Source organism: Monodon monoceros, unplaced genomic scaffold, assembly GCF_005190385.1.
Source record: "Monodon monoceros isolate NGI ecotype Baffin Bay Population unplaced genomic scaffold, NGI_Narwhal_1 Super_Scaffold_21, whole genome shotgun sequence".
Taxonomy (NCBI): Eukaryota; Metazoa; Chordata; class Mammalia; order Artiodactyla; family Monodontidae; genus Monodon; species Monodon monoceros.
In genome coordinates, this window is record NW_021703778.1 from 170015227 (window position 1) to 170036879 (window position 21653).

The window sequence follows — 21653 nt, forward strand, 5'->3', positions numbered from 1 at the left end:
GGGGACCCCAAGAGCCCCCTCCACGCGCACAGCGTGACTCAGTGGCGCCCTTTAAAAGGATAATTTGATTGATGACGTAGACAATTAGACTTGTGAACTTGACATCCATGTCGATTCCAACGGCGAGAAAGGAAGCAAGAAAAATCTATTTTTGAATCCTACCATCCATGATGAGAAATTGGCTCTGCTCAGGGGAGAGGCGCGACCTGGCATAGGTCAACACTAAATATGGACTCAGACCAAGACACCTCTTGTATTCTTCCCTCCCTGGAGCTTCTGGTGGGGCCTGGGGGAGCTGTGCTCCCTCCCCCGTGTCACATGCAGGCCTGCGCAGGGGGGCTCGGGGAAATGGGCCGGCTCTGTGCTCCCCTGCAGCCCCACAGAGAGCCCTGCAGTGGGCCTGGCGCTGTCACGCGCCTCTCCAGGCCCCGCGCACGAGGCCGGGAGCTGAGCCTGCGCCTCCTCGGCTGAGCGCAGTCCCACTTCAGACTGAAGAGGCTTCTCTCTGATTGAACTTGAAACCAAACCGTCATGTTCTTGAGCCCAAATGTACCCGGGTGTGTCTCTCATTTGTCTCCATCCTCCGCCCCCAAGCCCCCTCCCCTTGGCAGAAAAAAAAAAGATAATTTCTCTCTCCAAAGATGAACTTTAGCTTTGGAAAAGGATCGTAATCGCGGCAGCTGTGTGGCTCTTTGGTGTCTGCGAGAAGCCCTCGAAGCCTCCAAGGTGGCTGGGCTGCGCCCTCACCCAAGGAGGGGAGAGCAGGGTCCTGGGACTGTCCTCCGTATCTTCCCACTTGTCCTCCCTGCCCTGCTCTCTCTTACCCCGCGGTTGGCTGAGCAGAGAGCCCAGAGCTTGGAATCCCCGTAGACTCGGATGTGAATCCCAGCTCTGCTACTTATTAGCTGCACACCTGTCTCGGGGTCTTCAAGCCTCAGTGTACTCAACTCTGAAGTGGGCCTTGCAATCCTGACCCAGCCCAGCTGTGAGGAGGCCCCGCTGAGATTCGGCTAAAACCGAATTTAAGTCCCAGGCGCGGGGTTGGGGGGGTGCGGGGGTGTCAGGGAGAGGCAGGAAGGCAGCCCCGGTTTGCCTGTAAACGCCTAGCCTGTGGCCTGGTGGCGGAGAGACCACTGCCCCACTGTCTCTAGGATATTTCAGCTCTAGGGCTCTAACCAGGTGCCCTGAATTTTGGGCACTGGGCTCGCCCAGTTACAGGAGCCGTCCCTTTGGGAAGAGCTGCATCTCCGGCAGGGCCAGGCAGCCGTGCCCTTTCCTGGAGGGAGGATGGAGAATGCACAGAGGGGGGGCAGAGGGGAAGAGGGGACAAAGGCTCCTGTGAGTCTTCATCGGGCCTCAGTTTCCCCAGCTGTACAATGTCCCACTAGGACTGGACCAGTCAGGGTGCAGAACTGGATGTCCCAGCTGCCTTGCTCCTGCTGTGCACGCCCAGGATTAGCTGGTCTCTGAGGCCCCTCCAGCTGGACCCTGCTGGGCTGGCCTGATCAGTGATTCTGTCTTTAATCAAGGGCAAAGTGGTCTGGTGCAGTCTGGGGGCCATGTTAGTGTTTGGAGAGGGGGGAGGGGGAGAGGAGGAGGGGGCGTGGAAAAGGGCTGGAGATAACATCTCTTTGCTTCGCTTAGAAAACTTTCACCCATCACCAGCTTCCTTGCTGCCCCCTGGGAGACTGAAGCCCAGCCTCTGTTCCTGCTTACCAGAGGACCACTGGCTTTCTGGGGAGTGGGGGAGTAGTAGGCAGAGCCAACTCGGCTTAGCAGAAGGATAGAGTTCAGCTCGGTTGGCAGGTCTAATCCCTGCTACCTGTGTAGACCGCCTGCCACGCCAGGCTGTGATGACCAGTGGGTCAAGCATTTTCCGAGGGCGGGGGCTATTTGCCTCTTCTGTGATCTCAGAGGCCTGTACTTCAGAGAGGAGGGGAGTGAGGGGAGGGGAGGGGAGCGGGGAGGGGAGGGGAGGGAAGGGATGCACAGATAGAGGAGGGGCTGCCCTGTGCTCCTCAGCCCCCAGGGCCCGCTTGCAAACAGCAGACGGAGTCGACTTCTCCCCAAGGGACCCGATTGGCATTTTCGTTCTTCTGTGCAGCCTTGAAGCCTGTGATAGTCACCAACCACCCTCCCCGTGGCTTCTCAGCTACCCTTTCTCAGTGTCTGCTTGCTGAAAAGAAATCTCAGGTCTCCTGAATTTACAAGCACTTTATTGAGACTAGAGCAAACCAACAGAAAGCTCTAGGCTTATAGATACCGTCAGACAGGAACCCCTCTCCCTGCAGCGGCCCTGCAGGGGGCTCCGGTAGAGGGCTCCATCCGCAGCACCCTGTCCCCACCCCCTCCGCCGCCAGCCCTCTCTGGCCACCTGGGGCGGAGACCCACTGGCAGCTCTTGGAGGAAGGGCAGGAAGGGGCCAGGCCTTGTGAGTACCGTGGTTTTCTACTTAGGAAACCCTAGTTCCTTTTGGGGACAGGTGTGGCATCCCTGTTTATAGACAAGGAAACTGGGCTCTGAGTGGAAGCGGTCGGCGCTCAGCAGGCAGGGGATGGAGCTGGGATTAACGAGCAGGTACCAACTGGCCAAGGGAGTGCCCTTTCAGCCTAAGCTCCTGACATTCAGGCTTGGAAGCTGTGGAGGGAGACTGCCCTCCTGAGGCCTCCCTCCCTTTCCAAAACTGGAGAGGGCAGCGGTGGGAAGGGACCCAGGTAGGGAAGGGAGGGGTCTAGGTGGGGCACACTCCATGGCTGCGGGGGGAGGGGGCACCTCGTGACTTGGTCTGGAGGGCGGCGGTGGGCCCTCACCTCAGGCCGCTCGGTCCTGATATCCCCGCTTCTCCTTAGCGTCTGGCTGAGAACGCAGCCCTCCCTATCTGCCCGCTGCCTAGGATAATTTTGGAGGCTGAGGTCAGGGTCCTCGGAGGGAGGGGGCATCACAGAAGCCGTGCGATCTCCATGCAGCGGACAGTTGGACCTCCAGCCACTCCCACCGTAGCCCAGAGGACTTGGGCAAAAGGCCTTCCATCTCTGGACTCAGTTTCTTCACTTGAGGAAAGAGTTCGTGGAAGAGGATGGGGTAACGGAAAGGCAGGCGCGTGAGGTGGGGAGCTGGTCAGGGCGGCTACTGTGTGACTGCTGCCCTCCAGCCTGTCACCAAAGCCGTTCCCAACGCACCCAGACCCCGCTTCTGGGTCTTCGGCAGACGGCAGGGAAGAGGCACCGTCCACAAGGGGGTCGGGGGGCTTCCCTCCAGCCTCCAAGAGTCCTCCCAGAGCAAGTCCTACTTCTGGGTTGCAGACTTAGGGCCTCAGGGCCAGCAGGGTGGGAAGTGCGGGCTCCCCCTAGCCTGACTTCCCAAACCCATCCCAAGGACAGCAAGTCTGTCCTCAGACCTGCCAGGGCACTGTGAGATGGCCCAAAGGCCAAGGCCTCCCAGCCCAGGTTCATAGTGGCAGAGATCACCCCCCACCCCAGCGCTGTGGGCAGGGTAGGCCAAGAAATGGGTGGGCGTCCACTCCCAGTTCCGTGGCATCTCTGTGCAAACTAATCAATGCAAATGAAGCATACACAAAAGATCCTTCTACCGGCAGGACCTCCTGGTACCCTCCCCAGAGGTTAAGCACCTTTGATTCCCTTTCTGCCACCTGCCACCGCCTACCAGGTCCTTCCCCATTTCCCTAAACCTCCCTGATAGGGAGAGGGGTGCGGGGGGGGGGGGGGAGACAGCCCAGCAGACTGTGGGGCTCTAAGTTCAGGCTGGGGGCTTCTACCAGGAGTTTTTTGGAGGGGGAGGGTCTGTGGCAGGGTCACCATCCCCCAGCCGCACTTCCCTGAGACCCGGGGCCAGAAGCCTCCCGGTGGTTCTGGAATATGTGCTGAGTGCCGGGTGTGCAACTGTGCACGTCAGTGTGAGCATACTTGTGAACTTGCCCACACGTGTCAGTGCGGGCAAGGATGGATGTGTTGGGGTCTGCGTGTGTGTGCGCGCGCGCCCGTATGCGCTGGGTGACCGTACCTGCGTGTTTTGATAAGCGTGTAACCAAGAGCCTGAGATTTGTGAGTTTCGGGGACTGGGTATGTGTGTGTGTGAATATCAGATGTGTGAGAGCCTTCCGGCAGGCCTAGGGCCTGACTGCGCGTGTGTGGGTGTATGTGATTGAACATGTGTCCGGGTGTCTGCATGTTTACAAGGATATTCGCATGTTCAGGTGTGCACGCGGCTGTGCACGTGCCTCTGTGTGGACGGCCGAGCACATGTTGACGGATGTCCAGGGTTTCATAACTGTTATGTCCTCAGCCTCTCTGCGTGCCTATGACTGAGCCTGTGGCGCTCCCGACTATTTCTAGGACGTGCGCGTGTGTCGCAGTGTGTGTTTGTGGCGTAGCACGGTGTGTCGGGGTTGCCTTGTGTGCTGCTACGAGTGTGTCTGCGTTTCCCTGCGTCTTTATGGCTACGAGCGTGGGTGCCTAAGGCTCCTCATAAGTGTTTTTCCCGGTGCGTGTGCGACAGTGTGCGTTTTCCCCGTCTCTAGAGTGTGCGTTTGGGTTTTTCTGGGTGCGTGAGCCATGGCATGCGTGCTCGGGACCTTGGCGATAAGTGTTTTGGTGTTTCTGTGCGTGTTTCTGTATTCCGAGCGTATCCTCGCGTCTTCCTGGGGTCTACGGCCCAGCCCGTGTTTGGCTCATGCGACTTGTCCTAAGCGGGCCCGTGTGTGCGCGCCCGTGTGCCGTCCTGTGGGGGAAACGCGTGCCAAAGGCGCGCGGGGTACCGGTGCCCGTCTAGCCAAGAGTGCCCCGCGTGCGCGAGCCGGTTTCCGGGACGCCGCAGTGGTGGGGGGCGGCCCCGCGAGGGGCGGGGGTCACCGGGACTGGCCGGCGCCGGCCCCGTGCGCGCGAAGGCGGGGGCGGGGGGCGGGGGCCGCGGGGGGGCGGCGGTACGAAAAGGGCGGCGCGCGCGGCGGCGGCGGCAGCTCGGCGGCGGCAGCGGAGAGCGCAGCGCGCAGCCCGGTGCAGCCCTGGCTTTCCCCTCGCCGCGCGCCCGCGCCCCCTTCCGCGTCCGCAACCAGAAGCCCAGCGCGGCGCCCGGAGCCGGACCCGCGCCCGCGCCGCTCCCGGGACCGCGACCCCGGCCGCCCCGCGATGACCGCGACCGCAGCCCTCCTGCCCGTCCTCTTGCTCCTGCTGGCCTTCGGCCGCAGTGCCCATGGTGAGCCCCCCGGCGGCCTGGCTCGCGCCCCCTCTGGGGAAGACTGCGACACCCCCCCGGCCGCCGTGCCCCGCGCGCCCCGTCCCGCGCGCCCCGACTTCCGCCCGTCCCGCCTAATCCTAAGCCCCGCGCCGCGCCTGCCTGGTCCTCCCTGCCACCCTCGCATGCCAAGCCCGGCCCTGGGGTCCCCGGGGGCGGGGGAGCTGTGGGACCCCGGCCCCTTCCCGCCCCGCAGAAGTGGCGCTCGCAGGGTGTCGGTGTGCAGAGAGGAGGTATGGAGAAACGAGGTGATGCTGGGGAGCCCTCTGTGAAAATGCTCTGGGGTTCAACTTTGGGGGGTCCCTGCGTGTGCGTTCGGGAACAGGCCTGTGGGGGGGTAACTTTGCCATCGTCGCCTCAAATTGCTAGCTGGGAGCCCAGCCCGAGCCCCTCCTGCGTGGCGTTTGTCTAGGTGAGGGGCTGCGACACTCCTGTCTGTGGCGGCCATATGTCTCTGACAGCGAGAGAGTTGCCCCCTTCCCGCAGGGTCCCCCAGCCCGCTGCACCAGTGGTGACGGGGGTCCTGTCTGAAAAGCTGGCGGGAGTTACAGGCACTGCACACAGTAGGTGCCTATTAAAGTGTCAGGATCTCTAAGTTGTGTCAGAATTACAGCCTTTTCCGCAAAACCCTTGTTCGTCTTTTTAATACGAAGAGTCTGGTGTGGGGAAAATTGGGAGTTTGACCTGGGTGCCTGGCTTAACTGGGATTAACCTTTAAAAACTCCAGACGCCTTACCTGTGAGCCCTCCAGGTGAACCTGTCTGGGCTTCCCCAGAGCTGAATATCTCAAAATCTGGCCCCGCCCCCCCCCCTCGCCTTTAGCTCACTTGGCAAAAGTGAGGGTTTGGCCGAGTGCCCAGGGGTCAAAATCTTTCCGTTCTCGTTCACTGTCTCCTCATTCCTGCTTTTAGGATTTGGCGTCTGTAATTTCTTTGAGGGACACTGGGTGTCTGACCTGGTCCTAGGAGCTAGGCAGTGGGCTGTGGTCACTCCATAACCAGGGACATGCAGAGATTTTTCTCCTAAGTGGGTTGGGATGAAGTGCCTACTGTGTGCCCAGTGGGTAGAGCCACAGAGGGTCGGAGGCTGCTTCCTGGGAGGCCGTCGTGGCCTCTGCCACAGCCTGTAGGGCCTCGTGGGGTGAATGGTGTAACCTTTCTTGTGCCTCAGGAGCTGAATGCTTCCCGGCCTGCCACCCCCAAAATGGATTCTGCGAGGATGACAATGTTTGCAGGTAATGGAGCGGCTCCCCAGAGGCAGCGTGTTGGAGGGCCAGGGCAGAATTCTGGGGAGTCATGACGTCAGGCAGAAAAAACGGGGAGGGCTTGGCCCCTGGACTGCAGCAAACAGCTTCCTCGCCCCCGCAGGAAGCCAGTGACGTGGGTGGGGGGTGAGGGGGACAAGAGGACCGGGAGGCGGGGGCTGCTGGGAGCGGTGGCGGGGACAGGACGGCTTTCTCAGAGGGGTGGGTGGCGGGAGAGCCTCTCGCAGGTGAGACCACTGCAGGCCACTGCGGCAAAACGCAGCTCTTCCTCTGGCTCTCAGGGACCCCTCTGCCTGCTCCCCAGCTGATCTCCTGTTTAAGCTTTTCCATTCAGGTGACTGGTATTGGTTTCCTGGGACCCACCGGCCGGGCACTGGGCAGAGACCCGCGAGGGCTCTTGGTTCCACAAAAAGCAACCGGAGCCCCTTCTCCATCCCTGCCCCCCCTCATACATCCCCACCTTTCTTCCCCAACTCCCGCAGGTGCCAGCCTGGCTGGCAGGGTCCCCTGTGTGACCAGTGCGTGACCTTTCCCGGCTGTGTTAATGGACTCTGTGTGGAGCCCAGGCAGTGCATTTGCAAGGACGGCTGGGATGGACATCTCTGCGACCTAGGTTGGCACCTGCCCCGCCCACCCTGGCCCCGGCCCCCTGCCCCCAGCCACCTCCTCCCAGCCCCGTGGCTGCCGCCCCTCCCCCTCTTGCCTTAGCCCAACACACCCCAGCGCTCTGTATGGTAATGATCTGTTTATACACTTCCTGCTGGTGCTGGGAGCCTCCTCACAGGTAGGGACTTAATTTTGCTCCCTTCTGCACCGCCAGCACCCAGCACCGGGGAAGGCACTGGGGTAGGGGGGCTGCCAGTTGAATAAAGAGTCACAAACACGCCACGCGAAGCTGAGCGGGTGGGGACCACAGCCTCGAGAAACCTGTTCGGGGCACTGAAGCTCTGAGAGGGGAAAGGACTCAGGGGGTCGCAGAGCCAAGACTCCATGAAATTCACCCGCCAGGCTGTTCAGGATATGCTGCAACAAGCAAGCAGACAGACGCGGGGAGGGGTGCTGGGTGCTGAGTGCTGGGCGCAGCGGGGAGCTGAGTCAGGGCCACTGGGACAGGGCCGGGGGCTGTGCTGGAAGAGGTCAAGTGTAAGGGGAGGTGGGGGGTCGGGAAAGGCTGAGAAGTAGCTAAAGTGCAGATTGGCGTTATCTGTTGATTTTGTTAACTTAAGCAGTCTTTGCCCTCCATTACCCTGAGCAATTGAGGGTTGGCTGTCGCTGCGCCTTCAGGCTGCAGAATGCTCATCCGAGCCCATTCTCATTTGGCAAAACCTGCCCTGAAGCCCAGGCAAACTAAGGTCCTCGAGAGGACTCCCAGCAGTGTAGGCAGCTGCCATGCGTTCTCTGTCCCTCGGTCCCGACGGCAGCGTCAGTAAAGACGAGTGGTACCAGTAGGGAAACTGAGGCTTCGGGACGCAAAGGGGTCTGCTCAGGACACCTGAGAAGTTGGGGGAACAGCCAACTACAAAACCCCTCCCTCTGCCCCAGAAATGGGCTCATTCTCATCTGAGGCTGTTTCTAACACCCTCCCGTCAAGAAAAACCTAAGAGCACGTTGTTAGCACCCCTGCCCCGCGTAGCCAAGGCAGTGGGCTTTCAAAATCCCCCATCACGTTGTCTCGGGACTTTAAAGTCTCCCCAGCCAATATGACGCAGGCTTTGCCCCACAGCTGACTCACGCTCTGGCCAACAGAGCTTGGGCTCTGCACCCTTGAAGTTTTGGGGACCCGAGGGGTCCCAGAAAAGCCACCATTCGGGATCAGGGCTTTTAGCCTGGAGCCCACTCTTTCTGATATCTAATCCAGGACGCCCCCCGTGGAGTCCTCCAGACAAAAGGTCCCTTCCGCACTGCGTTGACAAAAGCTTGGGACGGCTGGGTCCAGAGGAAACAGCCCTCCGGGTAATCGCCGGCCCTCTCCCTTTTCACCCGTCTCTGAGGCTGTCCTCGCCACAGCTGCTGCCCCGGCAGGCAGGCAGAGACCCCCCCGGCAGCTTTCTCCCGGTGGCGGCTTAATCCACCCGACTTTGGGGTCAGAGGCCCAGGAAAGGAGAAGGTGGGCTGATCCTCGGCTCACGGGGCTTGACACCGTGGGAGAGGAGTAGGGTGGTCGCCAGCTCTTCAGCTTAAATTTAAGATCTCCATTGACAGGAGAGCCCGGAGCAGGGAATTAGAAGCTTGCCACGGAGGCGCTGCGTGCTAACGCCTGGCGCCTTCCCGTAATGATAAATCCTCTTTATGTTTCCTCGCACCAAGCCGGGCTCCCAAGGAGCGCCTCGTGTGCTCGGGATAAGCCATCAGCTTGGCGTGCAAGCTTTTCCTTACTGATTGATTGCCATCTACTCCATGAGGGTGCGGGGCTCTTGAAAAGAGGGAATAAATCTGCACGTGTGTGGCCTCAGCCCCGGGGACCTGAACCCAGGCTGCCTTCGTTCGCTGCGTCTCTGGTTGGCCCTGGCTTTCTGTTTGGCCGATGCGGCAGCTCGGGTGGTAGATAAACAAAGCTGAAGGGGCTCTCAGAGATGGGCCAGGGAGAGCCCCCCCCCTTTCTAACTGGGGAAAGTGAGGCACAGAGTCGGGGCGGTGGGGGGAGGAGGGAGCTGAACTCGGCCGCCGGCTGGAGATGGGCACAGAAAGGGTCTCTCCCTGGCCAGGCCTGGGGGCTGGGGTCTCCACTGTCAGAGAGCCCCTGACCCAGGCCCCTTTGTTCAGCCCTTCCCTGCCTTGCTGAGCCCCGAATAATGAAGTGTGCGTGACGGGAGGTGTAAAACGGTGGTGGAAACACACCAGTGTTCATGGAAACCCGTGCTTACAGGCGAGCACTCAATAGTTCTCATTGCGTTGCCTTCAAAAGATGCAGCCTTTTTATCCTGGACCCCCTTCGTTCAGAACGAGAGACCACCGAGCGGTGGAGGCGGTGCTGGGGCTAAACCAGGTCTCTTGATTCCCGACAGGGGGCTTTACATCTCATTCCCCGCCTGCTCCTTTTTGATGGAGGAGTACGAAGGGCAGCTGACGTTGCTAACTGTTGGGCTGGGCTAGCCCCCCGAGCGGCAAGGACCCCCTTCAAACACAAGAGACTTGTCTGGGAGGCGGCCGTTAGGGAATCTCAGCTCGGCACAGTTTTGGGGGGAGGGAAGGGGTCTGCGGTGAAGGTCAGTGTGGCTGGACCGAAGAGGTGACCTGGCGCCAGCAGAAGGGCACAGCTGGCCTGTTGAATATTAGTGAGTGGCCGTGACTTTCTGTCTCTGTGACCCTTGAGCTCCCTGAGCTGTTTACTTATATCAGGGTTCGGGGGGTCGCTACACCCTCTTCCTCAGGACCCCGCTGGGTGACCCTTGGCAGTGGACACAAGCAGAGACATCTCGGCAGCTCACACGGGGTCCCCCTCGACCAGACGGAGGGGGCTCTTCCTGTCCCCACCCAGGATGCTCTCCGTCCAGCGTCTGTGTCCCCCTCATCTCCCTGGTTCTCTCTCCCCACAGATGTTCGGGCTTGCACCTCGACCCCCTGTGCCAACAATGGAACCTGTGTGAACCTCGATAACGGCCAGTACGAGTGTTCCTGTGCCCCTGGATTCTCAGGAAAGGACTGTCAGAAAAAGGACGGGCCCTGCGTGATGAATGGGTAAGTATTCTCTCCGGGCTATGTGTGCTCTGATAAATGCCGCTTTAGATTCCTTTTTCACACCCCCTAAAGACCCTTTCAGCCTAACCCAGTCGGACCTGTCGCCTGACAAAAGACCAAGTAAGTGCTCATCCTGCACCCCGTGGGGGGCCGCCCCGATCAGGGTATTTATGGGGGAGTGTGTCATTTCCATAATTTTTTCAAACAATCCTGAAGGCGATTTCATATTCCCCTGACGTTCCCACGTCCTGATGTGTGTGAATGAGAGGAGATTGGGACCGTGAACCAGAGCTCGAGCTGCATAATTTTCTAAAGGAGACGTAACAAGAGATCAGAGTTCGGCAGCGCCCGAGGCTGTTTGTGAAACCCACTTACCGTGTTTTAGGGGCGGGTTTGGGGGAGCTGGTAAGCTCTGCTTCGGGGTTTTCTGGGATGTCTTAGGAGGTGGGGAGAGGGGGCTGCAGCCAGCACGGGGCCCCGGAAGGCGGGGTGTTCAGCCCTCAGCTCCCCTCGTGGGGAGGGGGCTCTGGGGCTCTGGGCAGCGCGCCTAGCAGATGGAACGGCCCCTGGCCTCTCTGGTGCCTCTGAGCGGGCTTCCCAGCAGCTCAGCCATTTCCGGCCCTTATCTGCTCAGTGCATGGAGCCAGTCCCACCCTCCGAGGGGGCTTAAAACGGAGACCAGGAGAGATCTCGAGAGAGGCGAGAATTCAAAGTAGACTCCAGGCCTGGGCCGGTAGCTGCGGGTTGGGGCGCCCCCGTCCCGTGAGGAAACCAAAGCGTAAAATGCATTCCAGGGGTGGGGCAGAGAGCCCCGAGCCGCAAGGGACAGGAACCAGCATTCTTGCAGCATCTCAAGATCAGTGTCCTGGGCAGGCTCAGAGGAGAGGGGTGACCACCGAACTCCATTTCTGCTTGCTGGTGGGAAGGGGAAATACGGAGCGAGACCTTTAAAATATTTTGCTTTTCTCTCTAACAGACTGGAGCCAGTCTGTCAAAATAGAGCCCAAGGTCCTTGAAATTCCTTCAGAGCCCCGGCTCCTATGCCGCCCTCATCCCTGAAGCAGCAATGCTGATTTCTTGCGCTGGGAGCCCCTTTCTTCCCCGGAGTTTTGGCATTTATCAGATGACAAAGGGTCTGCTCGTTTAAAAGCACTTACATTAAATGCTGTGTGCGCTCTGCTTTGAGCACACAGCTTCGGTCTGCAAGCTGCACTTGGGTGAATGGGCCACCATTAAGCAGCCGGGCACAGACACCGCTCCAGCCGGTGCAGACAGAGCGCGTATTTCTTTTACTCTGAGAGTCCCCAAGGGTTTCCTGTACAATAGCCCGCAGGCTCACTCCGCTGAACATAAAAATAATAATGAGGGGTTGGGGACGGTGGAGGTGGGAGACACTGAGGGATGCCTTGCTTTGCTCGGCCTCCACGGCCTGGGGACGGAGCTGACGGGGGCAGCTGGCTGCAGCCCTGGGGTGTCACTAACTTTGCCTCTCTCAGCCTCAGTTTCCCGACCTGTGCAGTGACTAACCGTCATGCCTCTGGTCGGAGAGATGACCTAAGGGGTGGGAGAGGAGATGGCATCCTGACTCGGGAGGTCAGGCATGTTCCAGGCTGGCAGCATGATGGGGGTGAGGCATACACCCCACTCGGGGGGGGCCTCCCACCTCGGACGGCCCCGGAGCCCCTCGCAGGCAGGGGTCATGGTGCCCGGTGCTCCCCGGGGCCCCACTGGCTGGCTCTCACTCCCTCACCTCGTGCGTTCTGAGCACCTGCCCTCTTGTCGGGCCCCAGGAGGTTTGCCACGTGGCACGAGGGGGAGCGGAGCGTCCGTCCACGCTCCCGGCACCACAGTCCTAGCTCAGTGCCCGAGGGCCCTTTACCGTGTCCCCCTGTTGTGTTGCAGTTCGCCCTGCCAGCACGGAGGCAGCTGCGTGGACGATGAGGGCCGGGCCTCCCATGCCTCCTGCCTGTGCCCCCCTGGCTTCTCAGGCAATTTCTGCGAGATCGTGACCAACAGCTGCACGCCCAACCCGTGCGAGAACCAGGGCATCTGCACCGACATCGGGGGCGACTTCCGCTGCCGCTGCCCCGCCGGCTTCATGGACAAGACCTGCAGTCGCCCGGTGGCCACCTGCGCCAACGAGCCGTGCCTCAACGGGGGCACCTGCCTGCAGCACTCCCAGGTGAGGTTCGGGTGTCTGTGCAAGCCCGAGTTCACGGGCCCCATCTGCGGCCGGAAGCGCGCGGCGGGCCCCCAGCAGGTCACCCGTCTGCCCAGCGGTTACGGGCTGACGTACCGCCTGACCCCCGGGGTGCACGAGCTGCCGGTGCCGCAGCCCGAGCACCGCATCCTCAAGGTGTCCATGAAGGAGCTCAACAAGAGCACTCCGCTCCTCTCCGAGGGTCAGGCCATCTGCTTCACCATCCTGGGCGTGCTCACCAGCCTGGTGGTCCTGGGCACCATGGGCATCGTCTTCCTCAACAAGTGCGAGGCCTGGGTGTCCAACCTGCGTTACAACCACATGCTGCGCAAGAAGAAGAACCTGCTGCTTCACTACAACAGCGGGGAGGACCTGGCCGTCAACATCATCCTCCCCGAGAAGATCGACATGACCACCTTCAGCAAGGAGGCTGGCGACGAGGAGATCTAAGCAGCATTCCCACCGGCCCCTCTCTGTTCTCGGGGTCCCGCAGAGCTCACTATATGCGGTCTGTTCTCATCTTTGTGGTGGAGTTTGCTCTTCTTTGTGTCAAATCTGGTGAACGCTGTGCTTGCCTCTATTACCTTTGTGTTGCAGTGTGACAAACGCAATGCCAGAATCCGCTTTCTCTCTTCTTAATGCATGATACAAAAAAAAAATAATGGTAATAATAATGTCATCTTTAAACAAGTAAGAGAAATAAGTATGTTATTCTAAACTCTAAACCTAAAATCAAAAAGACCAAAAAAAAACAAGGCAACAGAACCAGGGCTCTGTGCCGACGTCCCTCTCCGAGGGGTCTCGGCCACAGGGTCCTCGTGAAACCGTTACGATTGCTGGCATGACCAACCACTGTGAAAAGGGCTAAAATCTCTTTCGTTCGTTAATTCTCACACGCCACTTCCGACTCGCACTCACATCAACACCGCACGCCCTTCAGTCTTTCCGATTGAGTTGAGGTCCAGCAGAGTGCGGCGGCCGCGTGTCAGGCAGAGAGAGCCCCGGGTTGGCTGCTGGCGGGGGTCGGGACCTGATCCCAGCCCTGCCACTAACTCGCTTGTGTGATCCTTGGCGAGTCCCCTTCTCACCCCGGGCTGCCCTTTCAGCCCCTTTCCAGGCAGGGGCTTGAACACAGTGACCACCAAGGCCCCTCTCTTGCTCTCAAACTCTGAATTAGGAACGAGGGGGTGATGAGCCAAAACAGTCCCTGACCCTAAAAAATTAGGATCTGATGAAGACTGACCTCATCCTGGGACCCGAAGGTTTGGGCCTGTCCTGGATGCACACTTGATGTATTGCAATGGATTTTAACTGCATTTCTCAAAGTGGGGAGCCTCCTGGCCCACTGCCCATCTGGAAACGATCGCCCCCTTTGAGTCACGATGTGCGGTCAGGGGCTGCCCCTTCGGCAGCACCTCCGCCACCTGCCTATCTACCCACCTCCCCAAAGGCCCAACAACTGTATACCTGCCTCCTACCCTGTAGGTTAGAGATGTCCCCCGGGAATGTAAATGCACCTTGAACCACAAGTGCCCCTGGCGAATCTGAGCAGCAACACAGCCCTCACCAAGGTTTTCACAGGGTTTAGTGGAAATTGTCGCTTGTGGGGCGTTTTCTAGTTCTGTGGCCACAGTGGTACCAGACCTGGCCTACACAGCACGGATTTCATTTGTGTTGCTGAATTAATAACCCTCAGATCCCCAAAGACCTAGCCAGCTTCTTAATGATAGATTTTGACTTTTTTTAAAAAAAGAGCATCTATATTTTTTGCAAAAAATAGAAGGAAATGGGACAGAGCTCTGTTTAGCTTTCCAGCTCTTAGAGTTGGGCAACTAAACAGCCCTTGGGTGCCAGTTAGGAATATTTTGCTTCTTAAATTATTTGGATAAGAATCTATATGCTTAGCTTTATGGAGTATAACTACCTGCTGTGTTTACCCTGCTAAGCCATCATCACCTGCGTCATCTCGGTCATTCAGATCACCCACACGCGTCACCGCCATCACGTGACCACTGACCTCATCTCTCTCAGCCACCGGTTTACCGTCCCAAGTCCCTTGTCATCCTGATTCAGAGCCCGACCCTCATCTCCCCCAAGCTCCTCCCGACGTCTCACCCAAGACATCGTCCCCACCACTGCAGGCCCTTTATCACCCCCAGCCCAAGACCCCCACTACCCTCGTTGCCTTGTCCCTGATCACCCTGCACCCCACAGTCCCTTGGCCCCCCCCAGGTGACCCCCGTCCCACCATCACCCCAAACCCCTAAAAGCTCCCCAACCTTCTCCACCCTCCTCCCCACAGTTCACCTTCAATCCCCAAACCCTGTCACCCTCACTCACCACCCTTGTCACCACTGCCAGCCCCCACCCCCAGATCACCAGCTCCCTTTGCCACCCCCCCGCCCTCCCCTCCCTGGCGCCCACCCCCGGCCTCCGATAACCCTCACCCCGACCCCTTCCTCCTTCCCCCTCTTCCAGATCATTGGAGTCACCATCTCATCTCATCTTGAGTTCGTTTTAAGAAATAAAATTTTAAAAAGACAAAAAAAAAGAACTGTTGGCACGGTCGGGCGGGTGTCTGGTACCCCGCCCGGCCTCTCGCGTGAGACCCCGATCGAGTCTGCTGACGGTTCTGATCCTGTTTTCCCCCAACGCCAAATTCTAAGATGGGACGCAATGATCAAATTCTCTACTTCACGTTTTTGGTCTCCGTGCTGTAGAGGACAGCCACGTCCCGTGATGACAAGGAAAAGACCCCCCCCCCCACTGTCCATCCTTGACCAAGTCCTCATTGGCTCATCCATTCGTCCATCATCCATTTGATCAGGAAGCATTTCTACGCACCTGCTGAGTGCAAGGCGGTGCGCAGGGAGCTGAGGGCACGCAGGACGCGGGGCCGCCTGGGAGGGTTGCGGACGCACAGCGGTCCCCAGGGAGCCTAGCACAGTGCAGGTAAATTAACGTGGGAGCGGAGAGTCCTGAACAGACGCCTCCCTTACAGCCTGACCATCTCACTTGCCCACGTGACAAATTCTCTCTTACCAGCACTTGAGGCCTCCCCACCCAAATTCCACGCGCCCACCGCACACATCCCGCGAGATCAGAACAGGGTCAGCAGCCTTGCCACGGTCTTCACGTCACGCAGAAATGGTCCATTCCATCCTCTATGGGGTAACCAGATTCTGCTGAGAGTGTCGGGATCCTTGACTGCCCATCCACACCTCGGGTGTGTTTGGAGTAGTGTGTAGTTTACGCCAATGACGGGGAAGCTTAAAGACAGCCATCGGAGACATGATCACCAATTCGGTCCCCAAACTGAGAGAGGAGCAGGCGTTATGATCTTGTGACCAAAAAATTTCAAACATGTCAGTGATGAGCTCTTTTTAGCTTTCCCGTCTCTGCAACCAGACATGCAAAAAAATTTTTGTTTATTGAAAAAATAAACAAAAACCAAGGGCTACCTCATGCGTTGCTTTGGTTTGTTGTACGCGCCGGGCTACACACACGTCCCTCCCTGCTGGTGATCTCTGACCTGGGCAAGTAGGGTCAGGGGCCCACACTTTGGAGGGCCTTGCTCTGGCCCGATCCAGTCCTTCCCATGCAGCAGAGGAGGCCCCAGGCCTCCCAGACCACACTCTGGGGCTGGGAGCGCAAGCATTTCCTGCCCATTGGTCCCACCTCCAGGGCCTGCAGGGCCTCTTTCCTCTGTCTCCAATGGGTGGCTGTTTGTGGGTGGTGGGGATGGAGCTGGGGCGTGAGGGTGAGGGGTGCGGGGGTGAGGGGTTCCACATGGGAGCACTTGAGAACCCTCGAAGCAGAGCCGGGGGCCAGCTCTCCCCAAGTACCAGATTCCAGACCAGAACTGCAGGGCGTCCGAGAATTCAATGCTCACCTCTGGCCTTCCGGGATTTAGGGAAAGTGGGATTGCCCAGGTGAGGGAGTAGAACAGATTTTGTGTGATACTAAATTAAGGGGACTTGGAATCTTTTCATCGTTGGCACATCAGGAATATGGGCCCCGTGTATACTCCTGACTTGCGCCCCGCTCATGACCGGAGGGACCTGCCTCTCTTCTGGCCCCAGGCCGCAGGCCACAAGCATGTCCACTCAGCTCAGTAAAACCACCCATGGAGTGTCCACCCGAGAAGGGTCAGCCAGAGTCCCCACCGAGGGCAAAGGAGCCTCAGTCAAGTCCTTTATCCTTGCTGGCCTGGCAGCCCTGGGGTGGGGTCTCCTTTCCACGTCCTCTCTGGGGCTGCCTCTGCCAGGTCACTGCCACTGTCCACCCAGCTGCCCCTCCAGGCCCCAGGCCCCCTGAGAGTCCCCCCCTCTCGGACCCACCTCTTCCCTCCATGCTGCTCCGGTCTCCTGTCTGGCCACCCCTCCGACTTAGCTGGGAAGGTGGGTGGTGGGTGTCTCATCAATGCAGGAACACACAAGAGGGATGGCCAGGGCGGTACAACCTCAGGGATGGATGCTGTTCGAGAAACTATAAAAAAAAATAGGATAGCAAAGCTGAGGTTATAAACATGGAAACTTCTATGAAAAGAATTTTATATTAATGATCACAATTCCTCAATATGGCCAGCAGGACTAGCGCTGGGAGAAGACCCCAAAGTGGCCCAGCTCTGTTACCTCACTTGGGGTGCAGAATATTTGACCCTTTGGTGGAACAGGGGAGGCCCAGGCTAGACACAGTCCCAGAGCAAAAAAAAAAAAAAAAAAAAAAATGAAGATCTTTCGATTCTTTTTTCAAAGCTAGGAGAACCCCAAGGTTAACCAAGTAAACCATCTTAAGTAGAGAAACACAATCTTTGACACAATAACAAACCAAAACAGGCAAATGTTTTTTAAAAACTCATGATCAAGTGGAGCATTTACTGGGAAAGCAAGTCTAATTTCGTTTTAATAAATGCACTCATAGACAGTGAGCCCCGGAGTGTCCAGGAGGGAGGCAACTATGACGGATAACTGGGGTGGCTGTTAGACAAGCCGAGGGTCAGGCAGGTGACTTGGGAGGAGAAGCCAACCAGCCTGTGGGACCTGCCCCCTCCCACGGGGCAGCGGTGGCTGGTGGGCTGGGTCAGCAGGGGTGAGGGGGGGCTGGGGTGCTCTGGGGGGGAGGGACTGGGCTGCTGCAGTGTGTGGGGTGTGGGCTCAGCGCTGGGTGGTGCCGGCCACGACGACCCAAGGATGGGGAAGGCTCAGTGGTGGGGCGGATAGGGGTGAGGCTGGTGCATCAGGAGGGATTGTTGCCATGAGGGGCCCTTGCAGGGTACACAGAGCTCGGGGAGCAGGCCAATGAAAATACCCAGTAGACTCCAAGTGGAGGCATAAACAGGAGCTGCGCACGGAGGGAGCCAGTGGATGGGGGCTTCCCGAAGGAGAGGGAGGAAGTGGGCTCCGTGGGCCCAGTCCAGGCTCCCAGCACTGAGCGGCCTGCATGGCTTCAGGTTCCACGACCCTCTGGCCCCTGGGTCTGGGGAATGTCCGCTAAGCCGTGGTCTCCGGCCCTGGGGCTTTCTTCTCTTTAGTGACTCTCTCCTACTGCTGAAGAAGAAGGCTTTGGGCTGCATATCACTCATCCAAGAACCTCTCGGAGCTCAGAGGAGGAAGGAGGGGGAAGGCCAGCCGCAGGCCCCAGCTTGGGGGAGGAAATTCCCAGCTAATTCGGAACCACTGAGGGCCCTGCCCTGCTGAGAAGCATGTGTGGCTCCAGACTCTGCTGCACTGTGACCATGGCGAAGATGCAAGCGTAAGAGTGGGTCAAATTTCAACCCAAAATATAGGCCAAAAGAAAAAAATAAAATAAACAGTTCAGTAGATGCCAGAGGGAATTTGATAAAATACATCTCTGATTTTTTAAAAAATTAAGCGAACTAGGAAAAAATGCATATCTCCTCAATGTCATTAAGAACTTCTGTCTTAATCAATGTTCAGTATCCTACTGATCAAGAAAACCCAAGGGCAGGGAAAGCTGTGTTTTAGACAGCAGGAAGAGGCCCTGGCTTTCGGGTCAGAGGGGCCTGGCTCTACACTTGGCTCTGTCCCTCGGGCCACCTACTATCTATATGTCTACTTCCTCATCTGCAAAGGAGCAGCGTCTCCGTCAGCTCTGGCCACCAGAACAAAATACCGTAAATACCATAGACCTCGCGTTTATTTCTCACGGTTCTGGGACTGGGAAGAGATCAGGGTGTCAGCATGATAGGGTTCTGGTGAAGGCTTGCAGATGGCCATGTTCTTGCTGTATCCTCACGTGGGAGAGAAAGGGAGAGAGAGACAGAGACCGAGAGAGAGAGACAGAGAGACAGAGAGACAGAAAGAAGAGCAAGACCCAACTCTTTGGTGTCTTCTTAGGAGGCCACTAATCCTATCATGAGGACCCCCATGACCTAATTACCACCCAAAGGCCCCAACTCCACATACCATTATATTGGGGGGTTAGAGCTTCAATATAGGAATTTGCAGAGGAAGGAGACATAATTCAGTCCATAGCAAGCAGGTAAGGGGAACAATTAGTGCTACTATTATTCTAGAACTTCTAGCCATAGTAATAAAACAAGAAAAAGTGAAACATAGAAAGGAGATTAAATGTTTATTAAAGATGACATCATTGTCTACCACAAAAGCTCAGGAGAATGACCCGAAGATAACCGGAGACATTAGCAAGGTAGTACACACACTCTACATCTATAAAAGCCTATATACCAATAACATCCTGTTGAAAACACATACTGGGGGAAATTCCCTGGTGATCCAGTGGTTAGGGCTCTGCGCTTTCACTGCTGAGAGCCCAGGTTCGATCCCTGGTCAGAGAACTAAGATCCCACAAGCTGCACCATGCAGCCAAAAAAAAAAAAAAAAAGTATATATATATATATATATATGTGTGTGTGTGTGTGTGTGTATATATACTGGTCTGAGTAGTTAAGTCCAATATTATAAGCATACTAATTATCCCCCAGATTAATTTATAAGTTTAATGCTATTTACTGGCATTAGATCATTAGACAATATGATTTTAAGGTTTATCTTTTAAAAAGTGAAGTGGTAAGAATAATTTAAAAAACAGTGAAGGGGCAAGATGCACCGTCAGATATTAAAACCGAAAGCCATAAAAGTAAAAAGAGTGTGTCTTGCATGAAGCAGACACATAATATTGGTTTTCTGAATAGGGGAATAAAGAAATGCATGCATGAGTGATAGCTTTGAAAGAATCTAATCTCCAGCCTCACCTCCTTATAGCTTTGAAAGAATCTAATCTCCAGCCTCACCCCCTTATTTACAAATGTGGAAAGAGACCAAAAGAATAACTAGCCTGAAGTTTTTCAACTTTGCCCCTCAGGAGACATTCAGTAATGTCTGGAGACACTTTTTTTTTGTCAAAACTGGACGGGCGCTGCTGTCACCTAACGGGTAAAGATCAGGGATGCTGCTAAACAGTCTACAAAGCCCAAGATATCCTCCACAACAAGTATTATTCAGCCCCAAATATTAATGATGCCCAAGTTTAGAAACCCCGGCCTAAGATGGTAGGACAGGAAAGGAAGTAACACGAATAGCCCATGACTAAGTCTATGCAGTTAACGTTGTGCGAAGTAACTTATTCCACATCCCCCAGCTTTACTGAGATATAACTGACACATAATATTGTGTAAGTTTAAGGTGTACAACGTGATAATTTGATACACGTATATATTGCCAAATGATGACCACAGCAGGGTTAGTTAACACATCCTTCTCGCCTAATTACCATTTTTGGTTGTTGTCGTAGTGGGAACATTTAAGATCTAGTCTTTTAGCAAATCGCAAGTATACAATACGGTACTGTTGACTATAGTCACCATTTGTGCATTAGATCCCCAGAACTTATTCATCTTATCATTGGAAGTTTGTCCCCTTCGGCCAATATCTCCTCATCTCTCCCACCCCCCCAGCCCCTGGCAAGCACCAATCAAATCTCTGTTTCTATGAGGCCAGGTTTTTTAGGTTTCACATATACAAGTCATACAGTATCTGTCTTTCTCTTATTTCACTTAGCCTAATGCCCTTCAGATTCATCTATGTTTTCACGAAAGGGAGGATTTACTTCTTTTTATGGCTGAATAATATTCCATCGTGTATGTGTGTGTGTATGTATACATTTTCTTTATCCATTCATCCACTGATGGACTCAGGTTGTTTCCATGTGTTGGCTGCTGTACATAATCCTGCAATGAACCTAAGGGGGCAGATATCTCTTTCAGAGAGTGCTTTCATTTCCTTTGGATAGATACACAGACATGGGACTGCTGGATCATGTAGTAGTTCTATTTTTAATTTTTTGAGAAACCTCCAGGTGGTTTTCCATAGCGGCTGCCCCAATTTACATCCCCACCCGCAGTGCACAAGTGTCCCCTTTTCTCCACATCCTCACGAGCGCTTGTTATCTCTTGTCTTTTTGATAATATGTACTTAGTACAGCATCACCTTCTGTAATTCACTCAACAACCCAAGAGGTAGATAATATTATCTTCTAGTGCTACAAATAATGAAACTCAGGCTCAAAGGAGGGAAAACGTGCCCAAGATCATCGGGCTAGAAAGTGGGTGAGCTAAACCCAGCATCAAGATCTCCAAATATTTATGCCAATTCTCTTTCTGCTACCTGATCCTTTCTTCTATTTTTTAAAATAATGTATTCCCAATTTTCTTAGTATTAGTAAACGTGCTTCGCTTGGAGTTTCTGGGAGACAGGCAATCTCAGTCTGTCATTCCTAAAGCTCATCAGGAAGAATCTTGAGTAGAATGAGCTTCCAGCCTTTGCCATTTCAGGATGGAGCAACTCTGCTTACCTCCCGGTCCACCTACTCTCTGACTATGAAATAACTCACTCTGCCTGTGATGCCTCCCCCTGACCCCTGGCCCCGCTACCTAGTGGCATCCCCAGATGTCGCTCTGCCAAGTTGTGGATAAGAATGGAATTAGGACCGTTTGCTGTCATTATTATCATCAATCATAATAATACCTACCTATTCTTAAGGCTAAGGTACTGCACTCCTTTTATTGGAGCATAGTTGATTTATAATGTTGTGTTAGTTTCAGGTATACAGCAAAGTGATTCAGTTTTATATATATATATATATATATATATATATATATATATATATATATATATATATATATATATATATATCCATCCTTTTTCAGTTTCTTTCCCCATATAGGTTATTACAAAGTACTGAGTAGAGTTCCCTGTGCTATTATACAGTAGGTCCTAG

At 55.8% G+C, this 21653-nt stretch overlaps 1 protein-coding gene across 1 annotated transcript; it reads left to right on the plus strand.

Annotated features, from left to right (window-relative positions):
• The first annotated feature begins 4979 nt into the window (after positions 1 to 4979).
• DLK1 (delta like non-canonical Notch ligand 1) lies at positions 4980 to 13079 on the plus strand. The gene is made up of 5 exons (XM_029238226.1): positions 4980 to 5211; positions 6421 to 6484; positions 6997 to 7127; positions 10051 to 10192; positions 12095 to 13079. Exons 1-5 carry the CDS (start codon positions 5145 to 5147, stop codon positions 12840 to 12842), a joined length of 1152 nt encoding a protein of 383 aa, XP_029094059.1. The 5' UTR covers positions 4980 to 5144; the 3' UTR covers positions 12843 to 13079.
• The last annotated feature ends 8574 nt before the right edge of the window (positions 13080 to 21653 follow it).